At 45.8% G+C, this 22622-nt stretch overlaps 1 protein-coding gene across 1 annotated transcript in view; it reads right to left on the minus strand.

Moving 5' to 3' along the window:
• The window catches only part of LOC142578809 (uncharacterized), an 81992-nt gene that overhangs the window by 38001 nt on the left and 21369 nt on the right, over positions 1-22622 (minus strand). The window contains exons 4-8 of the mRNA XM_075688401.1: positions 17800-18015; positions 16814-17110; positions 15480-15715; positions 12433-12533; positions 10552-10622 (exon numbers count right to left, since the gene is read on the minus strand). Of these exons, the coding sequence (XP_075544516.1) occupies positions 10552-10622; positions 12433-12533; positions 15480-15715; positions 16814-17110; positions 17800-18015 (921 nt within the window). The remainder of the gene's footprint in view (positions 1-10551; positions 10623-12432; positions 12534-15479; positions 15716-16813; positions 17111-17799; positions 18016-22622) is intronic.

Consider the following 22622-nt stretch of genomic DNA (forward strand, 5'->3'; position numbering starts at 1 on the left):
CTTCCCATAAAGCATGGCGACGAGGAAGACCGGTTTCCCGACTACATCGGACCAGCCCGTCCGGAATTGGACGAAGACTTCACCGTGGGGGAAATTAGGCAAGCCATTTTCGCGCTCAAGGGGAAGTGTGCGCCAGGTGCCGACAGAATCACCAACAAGATGCTGCGGAACCTTGACGACGGTTCGATCGCATACCTCACCGAGAAGATCAATGAGACGTGGAAAAACGGCAGCGTCCCAGAGCAATGGAAGAGCGCCAACGTCGTCCTGATCCCCAAACCCGGCAAGGCTCCGAACGTGGACAACCTCCGACCGATCTCTCTCACCTCCTGCGTTGGGAAAGTGGCGGAGCACGTCGTCCTCAACAGACTAAACAGATATCTCGAAGAGAACAACATCTATACTCACAACATGATTGGCTTTCGTGCCGGCCTCTCGTCGCAGGACGCCATGAAGATGATCAAACATCACATCATCGATGGCAGTACCAGAGACACCAGGGCCCTGCTCGGACTCGACCTGGAGAAAGCGTTTGACAACGCTCTCCACGAATACATTCTGGCCTCCGTGGCCGACCTCAAGCTGGGCCCCAGACTATATAACTACGTCCGTTCGTTCCTGACGGGGAGGAAAGCGAGGCTGCGGATCGGCGACTTCGTCTCCGACGAGGTGCTCCTGGGCGCACGGGGCACGCCGCAAGGCTCGGTCATTTCGCCTGCTCTCTTCAACATCTGCATGATCGGTCTTTTGAGGAATCTGGCCCAAGTTGAAGGAATCAAACACACCATCTACGCAGACGACATCACCATCTGGTGCACCGGCGGTAGCGAAGGGCGAGTGGAAAGCGCCATGCAAGAGGCGGTAGACGTCACGGAGCAGTACCTGCTACCCACCGGACTCAGATGTTCCCCAACCAAATCTGAGCTTCTCCTTTATAGAAAAGAAAAAGGCCGCAGACCCAAGGGCTGGAAACCGGTCTCGGAAAGTGACATTCACCTGTTCACTCGGAGCGGTGACCCGATACCCAGGGTCGACACCATCCGAGTCCTGGGTATGTTCATAGAATCACGCGGCGGCAACGGCACTGCGCTACGCAAGATAATTGCGAAAACCGACAATGCTTTTCGCCTCGTCCGAAGGGTCACGAACAGACATCGTGGCCTCAAGGAGGACAACCTGCTTCGGCTCATCAACGCCTTTGTGCTGTGTCACTTCACCTACACGGTGGCCATGCACAACTGGCTCAGAGCCGAGCGGGAAAAGCTTAATGCCCTCATTAGAAAATTCTTCAAGAGAGCCCTCGGGCTGCCCGTCAGAACGCATACAGAGGACCTCCTTCGGCTCGGCATACACAACACCATGGAGGAGATGGCCGAGGCTCAGGAACGGGCCCAGCTAACTCGGCTGTCCACCACGCCAGCCGGCAGGCGTATCCTCGAGGAGATCGGACACGCACCAACCAAGAACTTGGCTGAAGACACCCAAATCCCCAGAGAAATAGGGGAGAAGATCGTGGTCGCCCCTTTGCCCCGCAACGTTCATCCCGTTCACAACGCAGGTCGTCGCAAGGCAAGAGCATTTAATATACTAAGGCAAATAAACAAAGACAATATCGCAGCAAGCTTCGTTGACGCAGCTGCATACCGAGACGGCAAGGCTTTTGCGGTTTCCGTCATTGACACGCTGGGCAAAGTCATCAACTGTGCTTCCGTCCGGACGACGAACCCAGAGGTGGCCGAGCAAGTGGCCATTGCACTCGCCATGCAAGACGGTCGGAGAGACAGGGTGTATAGCGATTCGAAAGCCGCCATCAGGGCATTCCAGAAAGGCCGGGTAGCCCGGCAGGTAGTTCAAATTCTGAAAGGCGCCAAACAGGGCAACACCTCCATGCACTCGATCGTTTGGTTCCCTGCACACGTCGGGGCGATTGAGGGGGTTCCTCTGAACCTCAACGAGTCTGCCCACGAGGCTGCGCGTGGCTTTACCGACCGCGCTGCCCTCGGATCGGGCGACTCTCTCCCCGGACACAGAGACGCTCCTCTCACACACAACGAAATCACGAAATTCTTTTACTTAGAGAGAAGGGTTTTCCCCCCGCCTCACTCCAAGCTAAGCAGGCCGCAGGCGGTCACACTAAGACTTCTGCAAACGAACTCATACCCAAATCCGGCGTCCCTTAATAGCATATATCCAGAGATTTATCCAAATTGTTCTTGCGTGGCCTGTGGTGAGGTAGCTACGTTGCCTCATATGCTCTGGGAGTGCGGGTCGCTGGGCCCGAAGTTCACCAAGGAAGAGTGGGACGCGCTCCTGCGAAGTCCTGTCTTTGAGGATCAAATCCTGGCCGTCCAGCGCGCCCGCGATCGGGCCGGCAGACTAGATCTGTCAGTCCCGTCGTGGGATTAGCCGGGTGCGCGTTTTATCGCGCTTTGCTGGACCGAATAAAAGTTTATTCACTCACTCACTCACTCACTATTAGTATAACTGGCAGTTTGTCTTTATCTTTGCCAGGAGGGAGACGATGGGAGGTTTCCGTGTTATTCTCAGACAAGAGCGGCAAGTCGAGCCATAGAGCGAGGTCATTAAGTTTTTCAAGAAGGTTATCTTTTTCGGTGTGGGGCAAGCCATGGATCTCCAAATTATAGTGTCTGCTATACTGTTACAGATCGTTCAATTCTTGCTTTAGCTTGGCAATTTCTTGTTTTACTTCGTTGTTTTCGACATCATCGACTTTTTTTTTCGAAGGCTCTCAATGTCCTCACACCCTTGCAGATGCTTCAAATAACTGATCATGCACATCTGAAATGTATTGCGCCGGCTGTTCAATATTTGATAGTTTTCTTTAAAGCCGACAGGTCATCTAGTTCTTGTGGTAAGTATGGCCAAGCTTTTGGTTATTTCACCCAGTTGTTAGCTAAGAGCAGTCAGGAGCGCAGCAGACTGTTTATCGGTGCCAGAACTGCCGCGGGACGCAGATATCGGGCATGCGGGACATTTTAGTTCCTTCATTACTTCTTCATTCTTTCTCTTAATTTTCAATTAAGATTTTCAAATTTGATTTTTAACTTATGATCTTGAATCATGCATATCTGTCGCGGGCGCCTTTTAGCGCGCTGTGCTGGCGCGAAGCGTAGTTTCCACCTTCGGTACAAAGCTTCCTAAGTTGCTATAGCGCGCGTGCGTGATTCGGGCCGCGGTGGCAGCGTGCCGGCAGAAGCGGCGGAGGCTCCTTTCCAAGAGGTTAGGAAGAACATGGCGGCCGACGCCAGCTACCTGTGAGAAGGGGGCTGGAGAGCAGGTAGATGTCAACTTAAGAAAAAAAGCTGAAAATCTAGGGACTTTAAGCAAAACCAGCTCAGCAAAAAGTTGTCCTTACTCTGCTACCGAGTCGATTGAACTTTTGCAGCCAGGCTGAATGCGCGCCGTTGGCGTCTAGCAGATGCGCTTATTCATATGGGCTATCAACGGCAGTTCTCCACGACGCCTGAAAAAGGCCAGTGTGAGTGAAACGGGCCGTGAGCGACGCTCACCTTAAAGCTGTCTAATACTGTGACAAAACTAAAATCGCTTCAACGTCTTTTTTCTTTTGCTTTTTCTTTACTTTAATTTGAACAGGTATACATTATTAGTGTTTCGTCAATCTTAATTTAAAGAAGTCGCGCCATGTGTACGTCGTATGTACGATGCACCGCCTGTGAGAGGCGAAACCTTTTTTGGTCTTTCAGCGTGAAGGAAAGGCGTAAAGTTGCTTCGAAGGACTTTAGTTAGCAATTGATGTATCGCTCACGCATGTCTTACACTTAGAGACAAAGCACCCTTAGATGCGACGCTAAAATACGTGAAAACCGTATTTTGCGATTTCGATTTCGAGTAGGAAAAAGAGAATATGCAACGACAGCATGGCACCACGAAAGATACAGCGATGGTAAGAGACGAGAAGCCGACCTTTATCAGCCCGCTCAGCACACCGATAAGGAGAAAATATAGCAAAAAAGAAACGTGAGAAAACAATGAATATGACGATTATAATTAAGAAGTTCGTGCACACGTCTGTTCACCTGCAAATCGGCGAATTGAAATTTCGCTATCGTAGGTGTTGTGCAAAATCATGTTTAAGCCCACGCCAGATGTCCTAACAGACTTAATTTCTCTATCTCCACATTTGTGCTTTCTCCAGGTCGCTAGTTGCTAGACTAGCGTGTACGATGACTTTACGTAAGAAGAAAGACATATATTACACATATGCGCGCTTTTGTATAGGACACAAATTTCTACATAAGCTGCGATCACAAAAAAAGAAGAAACGCATCATTGCAAAACCGTCAGCATGTGATCTAAATGGAAATGAATCTGGCGAAGGAGGACAATGCGTCTTCCGCAACTCGTGAGACTCAACTCAGCTTACGCTTTAGGTAGGATCATTTCACCTATTCAGCCATTGTTTCTATAGAAAATCATTTTAGAGAGCATTCATTTTATTTTCCTTTTTTTCTGCTCCAAGTTTATGTCTTCGTCCTTCTTTCCAGATAGTGCAAAATTTGCGGATGAAAAGTATTGTCATTCAGCTGGAAATTTTCGGTGAAGGTAAGTGAAGCAATAATCGTTTGCAAAGCTATAGAAGCCCTTTTCGAAGGAGATTCATTGTTTCAGACGTGTTCGCTTCTCTTCAGCGTGTTTCGTCGCGGCGAAATAGAATTCGGCATCCTACTGCCGACGAAACTGGGACATATAAAAAAAAAAGAAACGAAAAGAATTACTTTGCTTAAGATGCTGCATTAAGAAAAGTGACACCTATCAAATCAAAATCGGCGCACTAAGATTGCTTTCAAACGAAAAAAAATGACGTTCTTATAAGTATTTCTTTTTTATGATTACGTTTAAAACAAATCGGGTAAATTGTTGTATAATATACTTTTAAAAAAACAAAAACAAGTAAACAGGCGTATGCGAAGCGTTCTGTATTTTCATTTTGGAGTTTCTCATTCTTTTTTTTTTCATTTTTGTTCGCTACTAGGGAGCTTTAGATTTTGCAAGCTATGTGAAACAAACAGCCGGGCTTACAAAAGAATACCAAAGGAGTACAATAGAACGCAGGCCAGGCGTCGTGCTTTGCGTACGCAAAGGTCCCTTTGGGTACCAAAACTCGTTTGCGTAAGGAAAATCTAAAACCACCTATTCAGTTATTAATCCGTATCTTCTGCCATGACGATCGCCAGGCTCTACAGCTATCCTTTTGTAACAACAATGATTGATTGATTGATTGATTGATTGATTGATTGATTGATTGATTGATTGATTGATTGATTGATTGATTGATTGATTGATTGATTGATTGATTGATTGATTGAGTGAGTGAGTGAGTGAGTGAGTGAGTGAGTGAGTGAGTGAGTGAGTGAGTGAGTGAGTGAGTGAGTGAGTGAGTGAGTGAGTGAGTGAGTGAGTGAGTGAGTGAGTGAGTGAGTGAGTGAGTGTTGGAGCATTCATTCGGCATTCATCCATTTCTATGTTTCTGTCTCCTCCTTTCTGAAGACTAGGCAGGCATCGTGCCCCTTCCGGTCGCAGTTGCCAGCCTGCTCCTCTCTTTCCCTTTCCTGTCAAGTGCATACATGTTTACGAATCAGATAATAATAATAATAATAATAATAATAATAATAATAATAATAATAATAATAATAATAATAATAATAGTGTGAACTTCAAGTTCCCAAATATCTCAGGCACGGTCAGCTTACAGGCTCCGTCTCCGCAGCAGGCAGTGTAAAATGTGTGCTGAGAAACAAATAAGATCATGCACGCCTTAGGTGATCTACTCTGCGAATAAAAAGACTTGTGGTCAGCCTTCATTCAAAACCGAACTCCAGACACGTTCTTAGTTTAAAATAAGGCTAAGGAATAACTTAAAACAAACCATGAAGCTTCATGTTCCTTTCTTTAACCGCTCAAGGCTATAGCATTATCCTCTTTAGCTTGAAAATTTAGAGAGAGAGAGAGAGAGAGAGAGAGAGAGAGAGAGAGAGAGAGAGAAGGAATTGCAGGGAGGTTAATCAGACTGAGTCCAGTTTGCAACCCTACACGTGAGGAGGGGAATGGGGAGTGAAAGAGAGAGAGAAAACATGGGTCTATACCGCACTTTCACATGCACTAAGTTAAGTGTAGGATGTCTACAGTCTTGAGCGATTTCGAACGATTCGCAGGTGGCCGAGAAGCGATACAGGCGCCCCAAGTCAATTCATGACCTTACAGTAGCTCGACGTGTACAGAAGAAAATCCAACGTCGTATGGACAGGCTGGAGGAACAGCGGTGGAAGACTTTCTGCGAATCATTTGACCCCCACAAGCCACTGTCTATCATATGGAGGACGGTGCGCTGCCTTGGCTCGTCTCCACAGCAACGACACCCATTCTCAGCCCTAGCACTCCGTCAAGGACGCTCGCAGGTTGATATACCCGAAGATTTCTGTGTGAATATTGCGGGCAGCGTGGTCACCATCAATAGCGAAATTCCGCGTGAGGTTCCTGCGACACGCTTCCCAGAATTGAATGTGTCCTTCTCACTTGAATATGTAAAATACAGATCGAAATATGGTGCCGGCAGATAACTGAGAGTTCGCTACAATTATAAATGCAGTCAGCTGTATACATGGCTCCGTCATACTTCTGGCACAAAGCAGACACGTTGGCATTAAAAAAGAACATAAAAAGATTCTATATATATATATATATATATATATATATATATATATATATATATATATATATATATATATATATATATATATATATATATATATATATATATATATATATATATATATATATATATATATATATATAGAAACCGAACCGGACGCTCGAGCTCTTCATCTGACGCGTCACTTGAGCGTAATAAAAAGCGCGCGCTTACTGAATTTTCATGAATGAACTCGCTTAACGGAAAGGGCTTTGCTTATTCTATACGCCTATAGGCCGCATTATGCGTCAAGGCGGCAATATATACCGAGATAAGTTCGCACGATCTCTGAATAATGAAGGAGCGGGTACGGTCAAAGAGACTGGCTGCTCCACCGCTTTGCCGGCTCTAAATATCGATTTCATACAGTGACTCCTATTTGCCTTTGTTCGTGCAATGTATAACGCATCGTCGCTGCACTGTCAGAATGAAGAATGAAAACGACTACCAGAGTGAAGCGCAAGCTTCTTCCTGCGCACGACTCTAAGTACTTCCTGGCGAATGAAAGACAACTCGAAAAGAGGCCTTTGTTTGCTCTTTTATTTTTACGACCTGCCGTTGGCAACGCGTGTGTGGCGTTGTGAAACGGGGACGCTCTCCTGTTGCCCGGATGAGTCGTCAACACTGACGACGCTGATAAAATGATAAAAATGTTTGCGCGAAGTTGAGCGCAGAGACACTTTTTCTTTAAGCACGGTATAGACCGTTTTATCGGCGAGAAGGAACGTATCCTCGAACCAGCGCGCCGCGCCGCTCACCACCTCGCACGGGTACGTGCGGATTCCGTAACCGCCCAGCGACAGCTTGGAAAGGTAGCGGTTCAATTGCGAATTAGTGCGACTTTAACGCGTTCTGCCTGGTATTTCTGCGACGTCAGATGACTCAAGGTTGACTGGCTACCACTATGCTGTGCTCGGCTGCAAAAATAAATTACGGAAGCAAGCGTGAAATGCATCTTCATCCGCGGCGACTTTGTGGACACCGCGGCTGCAATAGCAGAAACGTGTCCGCTCTGTATTGCCAGCATAAACAGAAAGGACTTGATGCCATCGCGTGTATGTTCGGAAGGTTTTGTTCCCAGTGAGCGCTCGGCGACGAACTCGGCACCCATGATCAAACTGGGATATGAAAGAAAGGTGCGTATTCGAGTCGGTCAACCATTGCGAATGTTATGAAGTTAACTATTTCTTCGTGCATGTACATTAAACTTATTCTGTACAAACGCGTTCCAAGATTATCATACTTGGCAATTGAGCAACGCTCTGGCGGAAGTTGACCGAGGACGTATTATGAAATAGTACGTGCCGACTAAGAAATGAAGGTGTGTTCTTTTCCATTATATAACCAAAGCCATGCCTACCATGTGCCAGCCGGCCCTAATTCACCTGGGTTCTCCCGTGCTTCCGAATCTCGCCAATCCCGGCCTCGGCGGCCGCATTTCGATGGGGGCGAAATGCGAAAACACCCGTGTGCTTAGATATTTCCGATACGCAGGCAGATGTGACTGTTCTTTTCAGGTGCTGATTGCAATCACAAATAAAACAATCCTAGGACACCGCTCATCACGCGCTGTATTACTGCAGAAAATAAAGTTGCTGTTGCAAAGAGTAGTTCGTTTTTCATCTCTCTTGAGTAGGCGAGGTGCCCTTGCAAGCACAGGGACCATTCGAGACCTCAGAACGCACAAAATATTTCAACGCGTCGCGTGCGTCTGGTTGATATTCGCGGCCACTATCATAAGCTCATTTTATCCATGTTAACAGCCGGCTGTTAACATGGATAAAATGAGCTTATCGAAAGGGCTCTTTTGATCGAGTTATTTTACAGTTCTTTATTTTGTAAAGCTTCATGTCCGGGTGCCAGATAAACAATGTTTAGAAAATCGTACCGCGAAATTTTTAGGAACACGAAATCTAGCAAAACATGTTTCATCGGAGCTACGCGGCTACCTGGATTGGCATGTAAGCTGGTGCGGCACACCGCATGACACATGGAGACACCTCTGATTGTTGTCGGAGGGATACCTTGATAGATTTTAAGGCTAGACATACAATAATAGCAGGTTACATGTAAACGTCACGTATCTAAAATGTTCAGACTTGACTCGCCTCCTATTTCGATCGTGGGCAGAGCTGCGGAGCGCCTCTAGGCCCGTCGCCGTTCGATATTGTGGCTATATCGAAACTAAAAGCTTAGTGAAGACACGCTAAGAAGTTTCTCAATCCAAACAACTTGTGTGTGTTTTCTTTCCACGCCTTTCTTTTTGTCTCCGCTCTTCTTCCCGTATTTACTTCCCCTTTCCCTTCTCCTAGTGCAGGGTAGCAAACTGGAGGCTTTAACTCTGGTTAACCTTCCTGCCTCTCTCTAACTTGCATCTCTCTCTCCCCCCCCTCTCTCTTTCTCTCTCTCTCTCAAACAACTTGTTGACACCTCTCGGGAAAGCGCGAAAACTTGTCCCTCGTCATCAACGGCAAGTTCGCAGTGCACTTTCCAGCGCGATCCCACATACAAGCATGGCGCCAGAAGACAGACGGCGCACTGATCGCAAAATGGCGGCGCCTTCAATAAAGCTGTCTATATATGTGTGGTGTATCTGCTAACCCTGTCGCGTGAGAACGTATACGCTGGGCAGACGGGCCGTTGCGCCAATGTTAGGTTAGAAAAAGAGAAACGTAGGCAGCAAGGACAGATGTTCACCCCAGTGTGTCTACTGTGCGTCGTGTTAACGTCTCCCAATGTATAACAAAACTACTGTACCAGGTAAACGTAAACACGAAGCTAAAATAATAATACTTGAAGCCTATTATATTAAGAAAGCGAACCATTTATCCGCCAGCCAACTTACCGTGACCCTCAGTGATATAAAAACCGAGTTCTTTGTGAGTATGCGCCAACGCATTTGGTTTGGTGACGCATAGGTCGCATATGCGTCACGAAATCAAAGCTCTGGCACTATAGCCCTGTTTGTCGAAACTGATACTTCAGTTTCGCGCACACAATTGATGAACACTGCGGTCTCTCCGTTAGCGATGGGTACTCGCTTTGACTGCGCGAACTGAAAATATATGCAACAATGGCCGCACGTGTATATGCTGTGAAGGCGGGGGACAAAAATTATCGGCACGTCAGGGCTTCGCTCCGCGTGCTCTTTTTTTTTTTCCTTTTCCGTTCGCCGAAGCCTGTAGTACTAAGCTTTCGCAAGATGGGGCGCGAAACGCCTCCGTCTTGCAACTGTACGACTGTACACTGTGTGTACGGCTGTTCGTTCTGTGGCTCTCTGACGACGAACTTTACTGCACGGCATTCTACTGCTGAGCACAGATTTGCAGGTTCGACTGCCAACAGGCATTTGAATCGCAAAACAAAACTCCGTTAGCCGAGAACTTGTTACACTTTAAATAAATACAAGTGGCAGTAATTAAGCCGAAATGTTCCACTAAGGCGTCTAGTCATCAAGGCAGATAATGGTCGCTAAACATAATCGATGGATCATTATCGACCAATAAGTCATTCAATCAATCTTTTTCATTTAAATGTAAATAAACAGAGGAGTTTTCGCCCTTTGGTGGCGACGGCTAGCCCTTTTCACTTGAAGCGATCAATCAATTAATTGGTTATCTTGAAACGGAATGCAGAGCACAAAGAACAATAAGAAAAATCGTGCCGACTGACGCTCGTTAACATGCAGTGGAGGAGACATATTTAAGGACAGGACAGAGGATGTAAATGAGGCTAAGAAATAAAACAGAGTGAATACGATCGATAAAAAGGCGCAGTTGGTTGCGATAAAGACACGAGAGTATGACGTTCGTAATACGTACCGAATTGAGGAAGTTTCCCGCCACCAGAATCATGTAGAGGACTTCATGCAGGGCTTTACAGTCTTGTATTTCTGCGTAGCGAAGCAACAAAGCTGTTCTGTCTCAAAAGCTGAAAGCAAATTCATATTTCGCAATGCATACCCATCGCCGACGCCACAGTTTCGTTTAAAGAGTTTCAGGCTTCGGTATTCGAGCTTATTCAAAAGCTGTTATACACAACTTTTCTTTTTTTTTTTTGTTACAACGTAAGTGTACTTCTGAACGAGCGATAAATGATAAAAGAGTGAACGAATGAGAAGGCGTGAATGTGTCAACGAATGGTAAAAGATTCTCACAGAAAATGCCCTTTTTAAGACCTTGTTCTGAACCTCTGAACTACAGATATATTGGGCGATTTAAATTATGATTTGTGCTTATAATTCCGGTAGTGCAAGTTCGTGCTTAATTGCGCGATGTTGCCCACAGAAGCTTTCTACCTCTTCACAAAGGTGCTCCGTGGTTTTCCTGTGGTATCCGGCTGTAAACAATGAAACCGGACAGGGTTTTATTTTTTCTGAAATCGTGCTGACTGTATTGAAGTCTCAATGTAACGCGCCATTTCTGTGGTATACTCATTGGGTCCCATTTGACTAAGTTTTGTTGCAATAAGTCTGGTCTAGTCTGGCTGATTCCGTTCTTTTCAGTACCGTTCTGTTCCGCGTCGTTACATTTCATTCAGTTCTATTCTAATTGACGTGGCGTAGAGATTCAGGTAGATTATATCACTCCTATTCTCAACGTTCTGGAACATACATACATACATACATACATACATACATACATACATACATACATACATACATACATACATACATACATACATACATACATACATACATACATATACATATACATACATACATACATAGATACATAGATACATACATATACATATACATACATACATACATACATACATACATACATACATACATACATACATACATACATACATACATACATACATACATACATACATACATACATACATACATACATACCCGCCGTGGTTGCTCAGTGGCTATGGTGTTGGGCTGCTGAGCACGAGGTCGCGGGATCGAATCCCTGCCACGGCGGCCGCATTTCGATGGGGGCGAAATGCGAAAACACCCGTGCGCTTAGATATAGGTGCACGTTAAAGAACCCCAGGTGGTCAAAATTTCCGGAGTCCTCCACTACGGCGTGCCTCATAATCAGAAAGTGGTTTTGGCACGTAAAACCCCAAATATTATTATTACATACATACATACTCCCAGAAATAAGGCTCTATACTTAAGTCGAAATTTGCGCGTTTGTAGCGTTGCTAACACAGGCCACTTTCTTTTCATTTCAGTTAAAGTTCTCATAGTCACTGTATTTGGCAAGTGCCGTTATTTGCGGCTGCTGGAACTGAACTGCTCTTTTGACATCGTAATCTATTATCTAGCTTGCCTGCGCAAACAAGGCTCAAGCAGAAATGTGCAGGCAAAACCCAATGATTCAAGTATACTGTGTCCGAAAAACGAGGCTGTGTCACGTGTAATGGCCAGGTCACTGAATGCTTAAGAATATTTTGGCTCGCTGACCTTAATCTGCAGCGGCACACTGAAGAACGTTCTCCTACGCTCCTACTTTCTTCAGCCGATCTTTTCTAGGTGCCTTCTCATTGCAAGATAGATAGCTCGCAGAGGCTGACAGGAAAACTCTGATCCGTTCAGTGCAATCTCTGTTACAGTTGAACTCACTGGGAGATACGTAACCGACACCAGTTTATTAATAACAGGGTTAAGTATTGGGGCATTCATGCATTTCTGAGGAGAAAGCGCCCGTAGAAGTACAAATAGAACTGGGGTGATACCTCACCTTTGGCAGCATTTCTGAGGCAAGTCATGGATGTCTCGAGTGAGGCGACGATTGTGGGGAGTTCTTCTTGGAGAAGCAGGCTTTCCACGCGTAGTCGATAGCTAAAGACGATAAATACGCGAGAAAAAATGAAGATAAGAATAAAAGGAATAGTCATGAGGGTATTCACCGTTTAAGAATTTACCGAATTTCTTAGGCATGACAGTTCTCTTTAGCCTACCAATCCGCATATATATAGTAAAGGACAGCTTCTATGTCTCCTAAACTTCCTATACACCACCGCTTATATGTGGACTCACAGGTGCTGCCTTACTGACTTCTTCCGTAAGTGCCACTGAGTTATTTGCTCGTGATTAATTAACAATTTAATCATTTAATTAATAATAATATGATTGATTGATTGATTGATTGATTGATTGATTGATTGATTGATTGATTGATTGATTGATTGATTGATTGATTGATTGATTGATTGATTGATTGATTGATTGATTGATTGATTGATATGGCCCACACCACTGTGCTAAAATATGCCGAGATGCCCAGCGACACAAAAGGCCCAAATTAGTTTACGGATCTGTGTGGCGCTTGCGGTCCGTCGGCATACTTTTGTCCTGTATTGGTAGTAAAACGCAATGTAGGCCGAATTTCCCGCCTTTCTCTCCTTAATGTTCATCTCTCTCTCTCCCCCACTGTACACGGCAGTAAGGCGCAAACACTTTCCAAGATTCCTGAGGCGACCTTTTCTACTGATAATTCTCGCTTCCGCAAGTACTTGAAATGCTGACTAGCCTATCATTCATCGAGACACCATTGGCGAAGAACAACTGTCTGAGTCTCTAATTATCACGTCAAGTTGGATAATGGTCGTATCTGTTACCATAATCAGCGAACATTTGGACGGCCGAAGTGGGGGGGAGGGGGGTGGAGACAAAGGGAGGAAAGACAGGGAGGTCAGCCAGTGTAAGTACCGGCTAGCTACCCTGTGCTGGGGAAAGGGATAAATGGAATAGAAGGAGAAGAAGAAGAGGGAGAAAAGGAAACCGGAAAATTCACGCAATAACGCGATACTACGCGCTGCAACACTCAAAGACGGTCGCACAATTCGCATGTCCTTAAAAACTTCGGCAAAGCCCTTAATGCCTTCAGTGTCGACGCCCGTCCGGACCCGTATCCTAGAGCTTTTTTCCTCTGTAAAAGCGCGATTGTCCAGTTTTTCGAGCGCGGTCACGAGCACTTTTCTTGGCACTTTGTAACGGGGACAGTTACAAAGGAGTGTGCTCAATCGCCTCCTCGCAGCCGCAATAATGTGCCATATGACACCACAGTCAGACACAAACAGCTTCTGTGCGACGATACTAACCAAAATGTCGAGTTTTCGTTGTCCCAAAGTATATAAGGTCGTGATCAGAATCAAAGCAGATGAAACATTTTTTTCCTTTACTTTTATTGCTGTACTGTCCGAAAGGGGTTGGTAAGTACTGACATATTCCGATTATCCAGTTAGCAGATGTCACCATCACAATATATGCAAGCCGTCGACAGTCTAAGCAATTTGATGGAGAAACGGGAGCGTCTCTCTCTCTCTTTCTCTCTCTCTCTCTCTCTCTCTCTCTATATATATATATATATATATATATATATATATATATATATATATATATACCCCCTTGACATTAAGGTACATTGGTATAACGGTTGTCTTCAGGATGGGAAACGCTCAAAGCCACATAATTTTGTTTTATTCGTCTCTCTCTACCGCAGTCACGCAAAAAACTGTGGCTCATCGTTTCGTCGAACCTGCAGTGAAGCAGTAGAACCAACAAAACTTAGCACGCCGCAGTCGAGCTAGCTGGGGATCATGGAGCATTGCTGGCGCGAAGAAAAGACGGCACGATGCGCTCTCATTTGGGTGCATGGGCTGCACTCAACTCACAGCCTTGTCATGCTTTTGTCTCTCGCTAAAGATCCGTGGAAGGTCACGTTGAATTGAAAAAAAAAAAAACACTTGGAAGAACGGACACGTGGCAGGTCCCCGCTTATTGACACCCTAAGACCCCCTCGCTAGCATCACGCTTCAATGTCACGTGACACTCCGTAAGGCTTTTCCTTGCCCCGTTCTTACACCTCAGATGCAGCTGCATCACTAGGCACACGTTGTGCACACGTTGTGATCGCTCTCTTGGTTAGAACGCCACATGCATACAGACATAACTGGAAGGATTCAGCTTGAAATTTTTTTGGGTGACTTTTCGAATTTAATAATCTATTTTATAACTCATATCTCTGTAACGATGCGTCGCGTAGTTATGACAGCATTGTGGCAATAATTTCGTGCTGCGCCTGCGACCATTCTTCAATGGCGTAAGCGAGCCGTGAGTGCACACCAATCCTAATTAGTTGCAGCGCATCGTGCTTCACCCAAGCTTACTGCACAAAGAATATCATTATTTGCTTATCACGCGCCCTCCTCCCACGAGAAATTGTATTCCCTTTTTTGTTGTCGATGTTCTTCTTCTTTCATGTCGGGTTCTTTGACTCTTGTAATGTTATTGTTTGCGCGGGAATTGGTTATAATATTATACAAAACTGTGGCCGAATTCACAATGCATATCGTTCCTAAGTGCTGTTTGCAATTTGTCCGCCGCCTTCGCTAATAATATGTCCGACATCGCAATTGGTTAGCACCTGGTCTTATGTATAGTTCCAGTGTATTAACATTATGGTGAACACTTTCTGAGAACGCGTGGCTTGTGAGCGCCTTTGACTCTGTAGTGCTGCCCGTGCACGACACTCTCTCTCGTCTTTCTATTCCCTTCTCCCTTCCCCAATAGGCGGTCGTATTATGTTCTTCTCTCTGTGTACGTCTGCAACTAATTCAGCACCATCATCATCATCATCAGCAGCAGCAGCAGCCTGGTTACGTTGCTGGTGTTTAGCGAGCCGGTTCTGGGTGTTCACTGTTCAGTGAACCTTCTTGTGACTGCCTTGCGCGAGGCTTACTCCCCATAAAGAAAAGCGCGGACGGCTGCGCGTGGTCTGCTCACTCTGGGAGGCGCAAGATCCTCGCGAGGAAGGCCTCGGGCGGCGCCAGCTGTCCCGGCTCCCGCTCGAGCAGCGCCGTCTCGAGCGCGGTCGCCGACTCGGGCGCCGGCAGCAGTGCCTGCAGCGCGCGCAGCTTCTCGGCGCCCAGGCTGTCCGCGCCGCCTCCTCCGCGGCCCAGAATGTCGAGGAGCTGCGCCTCGTCCGCCTGGCCGCGTAGTTGCTTCAGAAAGATGCCCACCTGGTGAAGAGTAGAAATAATCAAATCCCGCAGTTTAACGTCCCGTAACAACACGTACTCTGCGAGCGATGGCGCGGTAAAAGGGTTCGCGGATTAATGCTGACCCCCTGGGAGACCTTAACGAGCTTCTAAATCTAAGTGTGTGTGTGTGTGTGTGTGTGTGTGTGTGTGTGTGTGTGTGTGTGTGTGTGTGTGTGTGTGTGTGTGTGTGTGTGTGTGTGTGTGTGTGTGTGTGTGTGTGTGTGTGTGTGTGTGTGTGTGTGTGTGTGTGTGTGTGTGTGTGTGTGTGTGTGTGTGTGTGTGCGTGCGCTTTTGTGTGCATCGCAATGCGACCGCAGCAGCCAGTAATATTTATTTATTTTTTATTTTATTTTCAAATACTGTTGGCCATCTTGGCCGTAACAGTGTGGGTACAGCAGGTTCGCACATAGCGTAAAAAATGTAAACACTTTACAAACGTAAATAGGACATGAAGCAATGAATGTTGGAAATACAATAGAACCAGTGACCTTGTGCCTAGCCGCAGGACGACATAGCTACTGAACAACCACAATGGTGAGTCATCTTAAGAGTCAGTCGAGCGATTAATTAGCTGCTTACACGGTTCAGTAAACGAAAGAACGGTGTTGCGGGAAAATAGGTGGCAAAGTTTGTTTTACGCTCGCAGAGCAGGGACATGGTTACGCGGATAAGCGGCAAAAAAATCCCGCTCGATACAGCGTTACAGGGCCCAGGAACAGACGATGCCACTGCGGGGAGGTTAACGCTTGCAACGGAGTACCCCCCTATCGGTACCTAACACAAACTATCCTTTGCGCTGTTCATTCTTCCAGGTGTGGTTACCTGAGTGCCACTCCCGAATCCTATGCTTCCCCTCCGGCCTCTTCCAGGCATATCACAGTGCATTCACGGCGATGTAACGGAGTAAAGTGTAATTTATGAAAGAGGGACGCATCTTTTGGGCAGACATACTACATCGGCCCAGTTGAGTGTTGGCACTTCCAGCGCACCAACTCGCGTGTTACATCGTGTCAATAATAAACCTAACACAGGTCCATCGTGTGACCCTCGACTGAGAATGCATCTCCGGGTGCCGACCTGCAGGCTCCTCTGTGCGTCGAGTATCCTGAGCGGTGCCTCGTCTCCCGAACGGCCGGACGCAGGGTCACGTGGGCCGCGACCGCCCGCTTCGCTGCCGCTGCCCGCTCCGCCGACTGCCCCGCCAGAGCTGAGGCCGCCTCCGACAGAGCCCGTGGCGTGTGCCGAAGTAGCCGGCTGCGACGGCTGGTGCTGGCAGAAAAGGCCCTCGAGGTGCGCAAAGTCCAGCGGTGACTCGCCTCCGGTGTGGCTTTCGGCGATGCGCCGCCACAAGCTCTTGCGGCCGCCAGCAAGAACCTGCACCCATACAGGACATCGCAGAAATCTGAGTATGGTATGTTTGCCTTCTGATCGCTTTCATGTAACTGAGTGAAGCAGAACTGGTTACTGAATGAGGACTCGCCAGTCCCTCAAATCCAGCTTTATGTGGTTCAAAACACGGCAGTGCTAGTGCGTTTAAATTATGACGTGCCAAGTAAAACAAAATTTTGTGCTAAATAAAGGGCAATAGAAATGCAATGTGAGCGAGCAATTGCCTGCGTAGAATGCATTGACGAAACGGCAGAAAGAAAGGGAGAGCGAGATAGAAAGAGAAGACGTTCAATAACTCGTGTAAATTGAACATAGAAGAAAGCAATGACAGGAATTCGAGTATGTTATGCTACTTCAAATCTACAAAGATTTGTCCCGATCAGTATGTCGCGTAGCGAGCGCCTATGTTATCAGGTATATACATACAACCTTACTCAAGATACAAGCGTAGTCGCTCTCAAGCTCGATGCCATTGTCCGTACACACACGCACACACAGCTTCCTTGTTGCGAGTACCTATACTCGCAGGAAAGAGTTAGCCCGAAGACCCAAGTACGTATCCGTCCAGACCCTCGAGCAAGGGAGCTTGTCTCTCATTTCGCGTGTTCCGAATCGACGGCGTTACCCTTTGGCAAGTAGTTGCCGAGGGTAGACGGCCATGCGGAGATACGCACCTTGTGCGCGGGTATCTTGTTCCAGTTGAGCGTGCGCATCTTGCTTCCCGGTTGCGGCCACGACTGCACCAGGCACGGCGCCGGCTCCGACGGCGGAGGCGCCATCGGAGGCGGCGGTGCAGCCGGCAGCGGTGGCGGCGGTGGCGGAGGAGGTGCCCCCGACGGGCTCGGACCAGGCGGCGATGCGAAGGTGGCCGCTGGTGCCGCCGCTGGCGCCTGCCGTTGGGAGTGGCCAGTTTATTTGGGTCATTGTACAACGTTCTGGCATGAAAACAAAAACGCGATACGGTAAGAGGTCCCGACGTTAAAGAACTGCCGGGAGGCTTTCTATATATGGGTAAAGGTTACACAACGGGAAGTAGTCAAAATAATGAAATTATATTACCTGCATATATATAAATAAATGAGCAGAAAAATCGAGCAATTCGGAATTAGCGAATGCACGGGACCAAAGCTTATCACGCTACTAACACACGCTTAAGGAGCATCTCTTACAGCAAATAGTCAGTAAGTTTGCACTTGATGAAACTTAGAGAGGTTTGCATAGTGACTCGCCTCGCATGTTACGACGGGTGAATGCTGGGACGTGTGAAATGGTGCACACAGGACACGAAACCCTCGCAGAAAACGCAGTCATGTATATTCAAAGCTAATTGCAGTATTTAATTGAAGCCTCTGTCAAGCAGGAGAAAGAGAGATGAAGAGGAAAGACAAGGAGGTTAACCAGATATTATTCTCCGGTTTGCTACCCTACACTGGGGTTGGGAAGTAGGGGTTAGAGAGAGGACAGGAAAGCTCAATCGTACATGGCGGGACGCACAGGTTGAGCCGGTCCGTGGTCTAAGTACTGTACGTCTTGTATCTGAAACCGTGATCACTGGCGTACGTTTCTTGCTTAATATAGGCATTGTAGAGCCACTTAGGAGCATAAATCGTACGCAAGCCACATTAGGTATCCTGACTACTAAATTTTGAATAAACAGAGAGACATAGAGTATGGGGAGAGGAAGGCAGGGATGTCAGACGGAATGACATTCGGTCTGCTACTCTATATACACACGAAAAAGGAGTGGAGGCAACAGAAAGATGATATAGATAAAGAGATAAGAGTTTCGTCATTCGTACTCGTCATATGCTAAACGGACATGGTGAAGACACGTAAGATGACAGCTGTGACGAAGGACGAATAGACGGCAAAACCTCTGACAACAGTTTCCACCGTTTCAAAATATACGAACTGATTACGCTTTATCATTGGACGTTTCTTGGGGCGATAACTTATTGTTCTTCCAGAACACTTGATATGGCCTATTATATTTGTTAATTGTGTGAGTGAAAAGTCCGTTACAAACAGTGCGTCGGTACACCTATGAATTATGCACGCAAGAAAACTGCTCCACGGTAGAGTGTGCATGGTATAGGATACATCATCATTATCAGCCTATGTTTATGTCTACTGCCCCCCTCCCCCCCTCCCCCCTAGGACTTAAGACCTGTCCCAGCGATCTCCAATTTCCCCTGTCTTGCACTAATTGATTCCAACTTGCGCCTGTAAATTTCCTAATTTTATCACCCCATCTAATTGTCTGCCGTCCTCAACTGCACTTCCGTTCCCTTGACACCCACTCTGTAACTCTAATGGTCCACCAATTATCTGCCCTACGCATTGCATGGCTTGCCCAGCTCCATTTTTAATGTAAACTAGAATATTTGCTGTCCCCATTTTCTACCTGATCCACAGCGCCCTCTTCCTGTCTCATAACATTAGGTCTAACTTTTTTCGTTCCATCGCTATTTGTCCTGCTCCTTAACTTTCTCTCGTGCTCTTTTGTTAACTTCCAAGTTCCTGCCCCCTACGTTAGCACTAGTAGAATGCAATGATTGTATACTTTCAGCGACAGTGGTAAGCTCCCAGTCAGGATTTGGTAATGCATGCCGTATACACTCCAACCCATTTTTATTCTTCTATAAATTTTCTTCTCGTGACCGGGGTCCCCTGTGAGTAATTGACCTAGATAAACGTACTCCTGCAGACTCTATATAGAGGCTGACTGGTGATCTTGAATTCTTGTTTTCTTGCGCGAGACTATTAAGTATTACCTCTATCTTCTGCATATCAATCTTTAACCTTACTCTTATATTTTCCCGGTGAAAGTCCTCAATCATTTGTTCCAGTTTATCCCCATGTGTTACCGAACAGGGCAATGTCACCTACGAACCGAACGTTGTTGAGCTATTCGCCATTGATCCTCACTTCTAAGCCTTCTCAGTCTAATGGCTTGAATACTTATCCTAAGCATGCAGTGAACAGCATTGGAAAGATTGTGTCTTCTTGTCTTACCCATTTCTTGAAAGGTTTGCTTTTTTTTTTTTTTACTCTCATTGTGGAGAAGCAAGGTAGCTGTGGAATTTTTGTAGATATTTCCCAAGATATTTAGGTATGCCTTATCAGTAGCGTAGCCAGAAATATTGTTCGAAGAGGGAGGGGGGCTCACGTTGCAATTCGGCCTCCTCCTTAGGAGGAGGCTTTAGCTCGGGCGCTCCTATCTAAGTACATGAAGAAGGAGAATTCGTTTTTCTCGGCAACCACTGCAACCAATTTGACGAGGTTTGTTGCATTTAAAAAAGAAACTTAAATTCTAGTGACTGTTTGTTTAAAGTTTTTTATTTAGGTTGACAATTCTTTGTTAAAAACTGGCGAAAATTGCAAATTTTCAAGAAACGAAACTCCCACGTTTAAAACTCAAACTCAACAATAAAAAATGATATCACAATTCTGTGAATTGCACCTAATAGTGAATCTACAGCGGACGAAATTGATACGTTACACATGAATCTAAAGAAGTTTAGTATTATGGAAAAATGGCTTTTGCAGAACCCTTGTACACAACGTAACTAATTCACGTAAGATACAAACTGGCATACCAAATCTGTCCGCCTTGACTGTTATAGTAGATGCCGTTTACGGAACGGCGATATCTGTTCTTGATGCAGACCTATTAGTTTGTAAACATCGTGCTTCTGTTTTTTTTTTACTTTAGAACTTTTCAAGATATCTTAAATAAAATTCAGGCCCCAAATCGAAATTCCGCTTCTAACAGACACTATAATTTAACTTTCTCTCTCAAATGCAACAAATTTAGTTAGAAGCGATCCAGGGGTTATCTTGGAAAAGCGTTTCTGCGTTTTACATATATCTGAATAGATCTCGTCGAAGTTGGGCCCGAGCTAGAGCTTCCTCTTAAACAATTTGTCGAGGGATCAAATACATGAATAACAACTGCATTGCCATTGCCAAAGATGCTGTAAACGAATTCTTGAACACTACGCACTGTCAAAAGAAGTAAAATAATTAGTTTTTTTATAAAAGAATATACTCTTATGCGCCAAAAATTGTGCCCAAAGTAACGGATATCGATGCTTCCATGTTTTTGTCTATTCAATAAGTAAAGAAAATATCATACGAACTTTACAACTAAATCAGTTCGAAACCAGCAAAGCATTGCATGCCGCTGATATGAAAAATGTAAAGACCATGAAATTACCAAGTTGAGGACAAATATGTTAATGAAACTTCGTCATTCAAGAACCTTGTTTACGTTCTTGCACACATGCGGTCAGTGAAAAATCTCAATGCCGATGTTATTTGCTCCAATGTATTACGCAGGAGCAGCTGTCACCGTTCCAGTATCGTGAGTATTTGCACCGAAATTATAGTCGCAACAGAGAGCACGTATAAAAATCAGGAGTTCTGAAAATATACGAGGGCGAGTCAAATGAAAGTGATCCAATGCGAATATATGACAAACGGAGTACTTTATTTAAAATAAGTCTCCGTGAGCAATCAGACAATTGTCCCATTGACTAACGAATCGTGTGATTCCGGTATCATAAAGCTCCTTGGGTTGCTCCTCCACAAAGTCTGCAACTGACTTTTTCACGTCATCGTCCAACAAGAATCTGGTTGCCTTGAGCTGTTTTTTCAGTTGCCCCAAAATGTAGAAGTCGCAAGGCGGCAGATCTGAGTTGTATGGCGGATATTGCAGCGTTTCCCACTTGAACTTCGCCAGATTTATATTAACCACATCAGCGACGTGGGGACGGGCATTGTCGTGGACCAAGATGACCCCATTCGTCATTTTTCCACGTCGTTTGTTCCTGAGTATGACACGTAGGATCCCGCGTTTCACAATATCGGAAATAATTGATAGTCTGCAATGTTCAAGGTAAATGGCAGCCATACGGCGACTAAGTTCTTTTTAGGAAACACCTTCAGCTGTCAAAAACATCACGGCACCACGCTGCTCGACTTCTGGAGCGTCCATTACGTCACGCAACCATGTTCAACCCAGTGTATGAGAGCATTAAAGAACATTTTTCCTCACAACTGCTTGTCACTTTTGTAAATGAGAGATGCCTGGGTGCTACGCGCATACCTCGCTGATAATCAACCGAACCATTATTGCGCGTGTTGGGTAGACTCACTTTGATCTGACTCGCCCTTGTATATTAAAAATGCGAAGATATATATATATACAGTTTGAAAAAGGGCAGAAAAGTGTCACTGGAAACAAAGTTAGCTGCACGTATACACAAAACCTCGCAACAACATAATTAAATGGACGTATAAGTATCCAATAAATCTACGTATCCAAGAAAAAGTCACCGTGTAGAATGCATCTAATAAAGCAAATAAACAGGTCGCGCAATCAGATTCCAGGAATCCTAGATTCCGCCCCCATTCCATCCACTCGCCCCGATGTATCGCGCGCGACGGAAGGCGGCGCGCTTCCTCCCTACTTTTTTCTTTGCGCACACAAGAC

This window comes from Dermacentor variabilis, chromosome 4, assembly GCF_050947875.1.
Source record: "Dermacentor variabilis isolate Ectoservices chromosome 4, ASM5094787v1, whole genome shotgun sequence".
Taxonomy (NCBI): Eukaryota; Metazoa; Arthropoda; class Arachnida; order Ixodida; family Ixodidae; genus Dermacentor; species Dermacentor variabilis.